Source organism: Leptonychotes weddellii, chromosome 15, assembly GCF_054177405.1.
Source record: "Leptonychotes weddellii isolate Sample4059 chromosome 15, ASM5417740v2, whole genome shotgun sequence".
NCBI lineage: Eukaryota > Metazoa > Chordata > Mammalia > Carnivora > Phocidae > Leptonychotes > Leptonychotes weddellii.
Window position 1 is genome coordinate 22,756,184 of NC_138383.1, and position 8,424 is coordinate 22,764,607.

The 8,424-nt window shown below is 61.5% G+C and overlaps 1 protein-coding gene across 3 annotated transcripts in view; it reads left to right on the forward strand.

The window, feature by feature from the left end:
- XYLT2 (xylosyltransferase 2) overlaps positions 1-5,077 on the forward strand; it is a 14,100-nt gene extending 9,023 nt beyond the window's left edge. For 2 of the 3 annotated variants that reach the window (XM_081805179.1, XM_081805180.1), the window contains exons 6-11: positions 12-228; positions 317-493; positions 710-972; positions 1,252-1,447; positions 2,065-2,398; positions 3,888-5,077. In XM_081805179.1, the coding sequence (XP_081661305.1) occupies positions 12-228; positions 317-493; positions 710-972; positions 1,252-1,447; positions 2,065-2,398; positions 3,888-4,210 (1,510 nt within the window). In that variant the 3' untranslated portion in view covers positions 4,211-5,077. The remainder of the gene's footprint in view (positions 1-11; positions 229-316; positions 494-709; positions 973-1,251; positions 1,448-2,064; positions 2,399-3,887) is intronic. The other variant, XM_081805181.1, reaches the window with a different exon arrangement.
- Positions 5,078-8,424: the final 3,347 nt, after the last annotated feature.

The window sequence follows — 8,424 nt, forward strand, 5'->3', positions numbered from 1 at the left end:
GCCCCCCGCAGGTTCATCAAGAAACAGGGCCTGGACCGGCTCTTCCACGAGTGCGACTCGCACATGTGGCGGCTGGGCGAGCGGCAGATCCCAGCGGGCATCGTGGTGGACGGCGGCTCGGACTGGTTCGTGCTGACGCGCAGCTTCGTGGAGTACGTGGTGTACACGGACGACCCGCTGGTGGCCCAGCTGCGCCAGTTCTACACGTACACGCTGCTCCCCGCCGAGGTGGGTGCCCGGGGCCCCCCGCTCCGCGCGGCCGGGGAGGCTGCGGGCCGGGGCGCCCACGGCTCACCGCCCGCCCCGCCCCCCGCAGTCCTTCTTCCACACGGTGCTGGAGAACAGCCCGGCCTGCGAGAGCCTGGTGGACAACAACCTGCGGGTCACCAACTGGAACCGCAGGCTGGGCTGCAGATGTCAGTACAAGCATGTCGTGGACTGGTGCGGCTGCTCGCCCAACGACTTCAAGCCGCGGGACGCCCTCCGGCTGCAGGTGCCCCCCGCCCCCCGCCCCCCGCCCCCGCCGGCCCTTCTCGCTGTGCTTTCGGGGGCAGAAGGGACTCGGGCTGAGCCCCCACCAGAGAATCTTGGGGGGAGGGGGCTTCCCCTGTAGCCGTTCTCGGGGCTTCGCTGGCAGCTGGCAGCTGACCCGAGCCATGCCACCCGAGATCTCCAGGCCCCTTCAGCCCCGTTGCCTCTCCCGCTCCAGCAAGTCTCCAGACCCACCTTCTTCGCCCGGAAGTTCGAGTCGACCGTGAACCAGGAGGTCCTGGAGATCCTGGATGCCCACCTGTATGGCAGCTACCCGCCGGGCACGCCGGCCCTCAAGGCCTACTGGGAGAACACGTACGATGCGGCCGATGGCCCCAGTGGGCTCAGTGACGTCATGCTCACCGCGTACACCGCCTTCGCCCGCCTCAGCCTGCGCCACGCTGCCGCCACAGCGCCCCCGCTGGCCACCCCGCTCTGCAGGTGAGACCTCCTTCTGACCTGTCGCAGCCCTCCACGTGTGGGGAGGCCGGTCAGGAAGAGTCCGCCCTGCCCCCGGGAGTCCCCAGTCCGAAGCAGGGGAAGAGGCAAATAAAACAGAGCAAGAGCCAGGCACATAGGTGCTGCGGGTGTGAGATTTGGGGCAAAGGTCGCACCGGGGGATGGGATGCCCCAGAGCCCCCGAGCCCCCCTCCCTGGGACTCCAGGCCAAGTCGGGTGTGCTGATGGCATCTCCCTTTCTCCCTGCCGGAACCTTCTTAGGTTTGAGCCCCGGGGCTTGCCGTCCAGCGTGCACCTGTATTTCTATGACGACCATTTCCAGGGCTACCTGGTGACGCAGGCGGTGCGGCCCTCAGCCCAGGGGCCGGCAGAGACGCTTGAGATGTGGCTGATGCCCCAGGGGTCGCTGAAGCTATTGGGGCGCAGTGACCAGGCCAGCCGGCTCCAGAGTTTGGAGGTGGGACAGGTCCTCCCCTTGCTTTCTCCTGACCCCCAGCAAGACTCAGGGTAGTGGGAAGAGGGGGACAGACACCAAGGGAGGGATAAGGACTGGGTCAGGCCTTTCAGGACTGGGTTCACGGGCCCTTCCTCCCCCGTGACGGAGCCGGTGTCTGCCCGGTGGGCGCACGCTGAGGAGCACCTCCCCCGCGGGGTGCACGTGCAGTGAGCAGGGAGGAGCCCGAAGTTACTCTACAACGCAAGCCCCGTCTTCGAAACTGCAGTGGTTTTTTTCTAGAGGGACTTTGATATTCCACTAGGCTTTGGAGTGTCGGCTCTTTCTCAGAGGCCGTGGCTTCGTGTGGGGAGGGTCTCTGGGCAGGGCCGCAAACCTCGTCTCTGCCTTACTGCCCCCACCACGACCGAGCAAGCCACAGCAGGAGCCTAGAACAAATCTCAGGGCGGAGAAAGATCTTAGAGAAATCCTAGTCCAAGCCCTTCATTCTGCAAAATGGGGAAACTGAGGCCCAGAAAGATAGAGTGACCGGTCCGAGGTCACACAGAGAGTTAGAGGCAGCACCAGAGTAGAGAGGACTTGCCCCCCAGGCTCCTGCCCAGCTGCCTCCCTCCCTACAGGTCGGCACCGAGTGGGACCCCAAAGAGCGTCTTTTCCGGAACTTTGGGGGGTTGCTGGGGCCGCTGGATGAGCCTGTGGCCATGCAGCGCTGGGCCCGGGGCCCCAACCTCACAGCCACTGTGGTGTGGATTGACCCCACCTACGTGGTGGCCACGTCGTACGACATCGCGGTAGACGCGGACACCGAGGTCACGCAGTACAAGCCCCCACTGAGCCGGCCCCTGCGGCCAGGGGCCTGGACTGTTCGACTGCTTCAGTTCTGGGAACCCCTGGGTGAGACCCGCTTCCTCGTGCTGCCCTTGACCTTCAACCGCAAACTACCTCTCAGGAAAGGTAAGGATCTAGGCCCAGAAGCCAGAATAGGATTCGCCAAGCAGGTGACCGGTCCCAAGAGGCTGACCATCAGAGCTGACCCTCAAGGGGAAGGGGCAGGGTTGGGGCCTGGGTGGTCTGTCCCTTAGTGTCCCCACACTGCGGTAGGGTAGTGAGGTAAGCTTTGTGGTCAGGTGGATTTGGCTTTAGGATGTGCCTCTGACACTTTAGTTGGGCCTTTATCCTTGGCAGGTTATTGGCCTTCTGAGCCCCGGTCTTACTACGTGTAAAGTAGGAGGGATAGAACGATTGGAGGCCTCCGGGGTGTGTGGAACACAAGTCAACTCAAACCAGCTCAAGTAAAATGGGGAAATTATTGGAAGAATGTAGGGCTGTCCCCCAGAACCCAGGAAATGTCTCTGGTCCTCCCCTTGTACCCCGGGAACCAGAGGTGCTTTCTCTGTTGTCTCTGTGGGGCCACCTGTCCCCTGTCTGTGTATCAGCCCCAGGCTCTGGCTTCTCAATACATGATACTTGGTCTCTCCGTGCACTGGAGACTGACCAGGGCCTCTTGGTCCCCAGGTTCCTCAGTCTTGGGGCAGCAGATTTGATGGGCCACCCAGTCCGTTGTGTTGCTGGGTGGGCAGGATCCCATGGCCCAGCTCACAGTCGGCTGAGGCTAAGGGAGCAGGCTCTGGACACAGGCATGGGCTTCAGGTTCCCTCAAGAGAGGCCTAGTACAACTACCCCCTGGGAAATATTAGAGATGAGTATGTGGGTAAACATGGTTTGTATGCAGTAGGTGCTCAATAGGTAGGTGATGTTTCCTTTCTCTGGCTACATCTTACCACAGAGAAGATCAGGAGTAACCCAGAGGAGGATGGGGTACTAGGGGGGCTGCGGCAGATCCCGAGCAGAGAAGCCACACCCCTGCTCCCCGGGGACTCTGAGCCTGATGCAGGAGATGGGGACAGGTGGAGGTCAGCTCTCCAGCAGGCCGGTATTGGAGCTGAGCCCTGAGGAGCTGGAATTTTATAGACAGAGAGGGCTGTTCTAAGCTGAGGAGACAAACCCCACAGGCATCTGGTGCATGGGGGGAACAGAGGGTCTAGGGGGTAGGAGGTAAGGGGTGGTGGGAAGGGCTGGCTAGCCAAGCGCACAGGGCCCCACAGCTGAGGGCCCGAGGGTGGGGCCTCTGATGGCTCTGGGAACCCCTGGGGGTGGCTGAGAAGGGGCACGGGGACAGAGACCAGACCATTATGGGAAAGTTACGTTATCTTCCAAAGTGCCTCGATCCCACCGTTCTGAATCCTCAAGGTGGGGATTCAGAGATTACAGTCTTGACTTGGTAAAAACAAACAGTTTTACGGGCACAGAAAGTTCCGTGGATTAGCGCAAGGTCACAGGTCACTCAGCGAGATGTGACTCCCTGGTAGAATGGGGACAGACGCTGGGGTGCCCAGACCCGAATCCCAGGGGCTGGCCTTTACCACCTGTTCCATACCCCCAGATGATGCCAGCTGGCTGCACGCCGGGCCGCCCCACAACGAGTACATGGAGCAGAGTTTCCAGGGCCTCAGCGGCATCCTGAACCTGCCTCAGCCTGAGCCCGCGGAGGAGGCCGCCCGCCGGCACGCGGAGCTCACAGGCCCGGCACTTGAGGCCTGGACAGATGGGGAGCTGAGTGGCTTCTGGTCTGTGGCCGGACTGTGCACCATGGGCCCCTCCGCCTGCCCGTCCCTGGATCTCTGCAGACTGACCAGCTGGAGCTCCGTGTTCCCCGACCCCAAATCAGAGCTGGGGCCCGTCAAAGCGGACGGGCGACTCAGGTAGCAGGGCCCCAGCCAGTGCGTCCGGAGGACCCGGGGAATTGCACCTTACAGACAGCAGAGGGGCGAGAACCGGAGGCACACGCAGGCCATGCTAGCCATCCCGAGCCCGCACAGACGGCAGGGAAGGGGGCGTGGTCCTCACTGCCGACGGTTCTGCTGGGGACCAGAGGTGGGCAGGAATGTGGGGAGAAGGGCTCCAGCTTCCACGCCCCGCTCTTCCCCACTTTCCCTTCTAGATTTCTTGTTGTTTTGGGGTTTTTTTGTTTGTTTTTAATGGGTAGTAGAGGGAGGAACTGGAAATGAAAACTGTGCAATAGGGCTCAGAGCAGCCCCAGGAAGTGGGCCATGGCTCTGGGGAGCAGGGCCCTGACGAGCCCATCTGCTGTCGCTCCGGAGGGGACTGGGCCTGCCTCACTCTCCGGGGCCTCGTTCCCCCAGCCTGGGCCTGTGGTGCCTACGGCTGAGGCTCTACGGGGGTGCAAGTGCCGGGCCAGGCTCTCAGGCCCAGAGACCAGGTGATTTGGGGGAGCTCTGCAGAGCTGGACTCTAGCGGGATCGCCTCTCCTCTTGTAGCCAGGGGGCCGTAGAAGAAAGGGGTGGGGCCGGCTCTAGGGCTTTCCAGCATGTCCGGCCCCTCGATGGGCAAGGCAGGGCGTCAGGGCCTGCTGAGACCAATGCAGAGTCTCCCAGGCACCCAGAACTGCACGCCGGGCCTGGGCTCCCGCCCTGGAGGGGCGAGCCGTCGCGAGCAGTGTGGGAAGAAGACTCTTGGCAGGGCTCTCCGAAGAACCTAGAGCAGCATTGTGCCTGAAAGCTCCGTGTGAAGTCTGAAATATGCAACAGAAGAAATATATCTCTATCTCTCTAAGTGGAGCCTCTGTGTCTTTCCTCCTGGGTGTCGGGAAGCCAGCGCTGTTGGTCCTTCTCCCCAGTGTCTTCGCCGGTGTTCTCTGGCAGCCCTGAGAAAGTGGAGGTTTCATTTCCCTCGAGTGGGAACGGTTTAGAACCCAAGAACCAGAAAGGATGCAAGAACCCATCTAAAGCAGCTCCCTCTTTTTCTGAGGGCCAAACAGGCCCAGAGAGGCTTGGACACTTGCTCATTGCCACCCAGGAGGCCAGCGCGAGAGCCAGTTCAGTTCTCGAGGGTCCTGACCCGGCCCTTCCACGGGAAGCTGGTTTGTTTGCCTTTGGCATCACTAGGGCCCATCCCACAAGCCCTCCTCACTCTCCTGCCCCGCTCTGACGTATGGAGCACCTTCCAGAATGGAGGCAGCCCCAGCCCCAGCCTGGTAGTTACCGTTGGAGCTTTAGGGGCAAGAGTAACAGTGGCAGGGGGCCCTGGCCACCGCCCTAGGCCCTGGGAGGGCCTGCTGGAAAGGCTTGTCCCACCTTCCTCCTCTGCAGCCGGGGCTCCGTATCAGCCCTTCACACCTTACTTAATGTGGGAGCGAGGGTTTCTCAGGCCTTTAAAACCCTTCCCTGGGCGGGTCACGCCGGCCTGCTCAGCTCCGCCTGGGGAACAAAGGGCTCCTTCCTGCCTAGACTGCCACATGTCCAGTTTTCCTAGTGGCCAGCAGAGGGCGCCCCTGACCACCAGGAAGGGCGGTGGGGTGGTGCGTTCAGCCCGCGGGTGGACCCTAGGCGCGGCATCTCATTGAATCCTTACAACCCTGTGGGGCAGGCGCTCCTATGATGGGCATCTGGCACATCAGGAAACCGAAATGATGAGCCCGAAGTCACAGCCCTCAGGTGGGGGCAGCAAGCTCCCGAGGAGGGCAGGGGGCCTGCATGGCGCTCGCAGGTCACCAGCGAGGAGCTGACAGCACCAACTCCCGGGGAACAGTGCTCAGGTGAGGGGCTAGGATGACATTTTTCTGGCCGCTATTTTTGTCAATCTCTGAAACTCTCCCTCCGAGTCTCTAGAATTTTTTTTTTTTTTTTTTTTTACATCAACTCTGAGGTCGATGAAAAGAAAAATTTGCTAACCGGGTCCAGCATGTTCCACCCAGGCAGGAATGGTCAGAGCATTCAGACTCTGCTGGCTGAGGACTCGCCGTGCAACTGGCAAGGTTCACCCGGGCTGTCGTTAGGTTAGCACAACAGTTTCCAGAGTCTTTGTTTGTTGACCTCAGCGGGGCATGCGCTCTGTTTCAGCCCTGCCACGCTCAGCGCATCACACCAGGCCCTGGTTACTTATTACTCATGACCGTGCCCTGCCGTGAGCGTTCTGAGTTTGCACGTTTAGCCCAGTGGCTGGGCATCCTGACTGAGGGTTCTGAGTTCATTGGTGTGAGGTGGGAGCCCAGCGAAGGCATGGGTCCAAAGCCCCCCCCCCCCGCCCCCCCGCCAGGAGATACTAATTTGCAGGGCAGCTCCATCCGCACTTCTCCGGCAGGCCTGGCTTGACCTCCTGAGTTGGAAGCATTGCAGGACCTGGACCAGGCTCCCGGCTCCAGAACTCGTGGCCGGTTCAGAAGGCAGGTTTGGCGGTGGAGGCCCTCCTCCCCCGGCTTCTCCCCTGTGCAAGCCATGGAGGCCAGAGCGAGCGCAGCTTCTCTGCTGCCTTTCTGGAGGGTTAGCTCAGCCTGGAGGTTTGGGCTCTTTGAGGCTTTGAAATCCTCCCCTGGCTGGGCCCCTGGGGTCAAGATCAGGATTCAGGGCAGGCGGGATATGGGGTTGGGGTGGGGGTTGGCTGGGACAGGCTGGACCCCCTAGGCTGCGCAATAATTCCTTTGGAGGGAGGGGAAGAGCCTGGGCAGAGTCTTTTGTATTTTGTGGCCCGCGTGCCCAGTTTCCAGGGCAACCTTGGACACCTCTGTTCCCTTAGAGGTGGGAGCCAGGAGCAGAAGACAGCCAATTGGCATCTTGAGCCCCGTTACCTGGGCCAATGGGAAGTGGCGGGGCAGAGTCGCTGGGAGGTGATCTGGAAGTGGGAAGTACAGAGGTTTGGGCGAGTTGGAGCCTCCAGGCTGGCCGATGGGTATACCAGACGCTGAGCCCATTCCCGCCAACCTCTTCTGAAAGTCGTAGAGGGACCTTCATGGCCGCCGGGCCTGGAGAGGGGAGTGCCCTCTGTAGGACACGGGATCATGGCACGGCACCGACAAGCTGGCTCTGAATGCGTCGCTCCTCTGGGCCAGGGTTCCTGGGTTGGGGGGTGGCCCTGCTGGCTGTCCTCAAGGTGGCTCAAGCCTGATGCCCTGTCTTGGCACCCCTCTGCCACTGCGGTTCTGCGTGCAGGGATCACCGTGGACAGTAGCCTCCTAGCCATAGCTCTGAGTCCCTGCTGCTGTCCTGAGCCCCGGGGTTGGATCAGATGTACCCTTGACCCTGCACTGTGGGCCGGAAGTCCAGCCTCTTCATCTGTAGGGTCATCTGGAGCAAACCACTTGGGAAGAACGGTGTGTTTGGCTGGGCCCTTGCCCGCAGAGGTCTGGGAGAGCGGAGAAGGGGCTGAGTCCAGGCCCTGGGGTCCTCCCCGGGCCCCTCAGACCCGTCGCTTCTAAGGGTGCCTAGCCTGCCACAAGTTCCTTCCCCCTCCCCTAAGTTTGTCCCTCTCTAAACTCTTTACACACCTCACTTTCCTGGACTGAAGGGACAGGATAAAGCCACACTGCCCTCCTACGTAAGTCTGCCGCGGGGGGTTGGTGCCACAGCAGAAAGGGAACCGCCCGCACCTCAGTTTCCCCTGCATGTCAGGCTGATGCTAGCTAGACCCGTCAATCCTACCTAACCTTTGGAGTGCGATTCCAACGTGGGGAGGTGAGATGGGCCCATACATGCCAGGTGCGGGCTGGGCCCTTGACTGTGCGTCTGGGGGGAGGGTAGTTTCGTCCCTGGTGTTCATCATGGCCATCCTGCAGCTGCTCCAGTACCAGCGTGAGCCCCAGCGCGGCCAGGCTCCCCGCTCCTGCCTCTTGTTCCAGAGCCCCAGCCAATACGTAAGCACCCCTGCCCAACAACCCTTCCCCTGCTGCCGCCCCCCTTCCCCAGCCCCAGCCAAAGGGCACCTGCTCTCCGGCTCGGGAAGAGCAACTGTTCAGGAAGGAAAGGGCCTTCAGGACCTACTCTCTGGACTCTGTCCCTTCCAGCCTGGGTTCCCTCGGGGCCAGGGCAGCAGTGTGGAAAGGGTTAATAAGGTCCTTGCCAGCGTCCTGCCTGGTGATTGTTATTGTTAATGGGGACCCGGTGCTGGGAGCTGCTGGTGAGGACAAT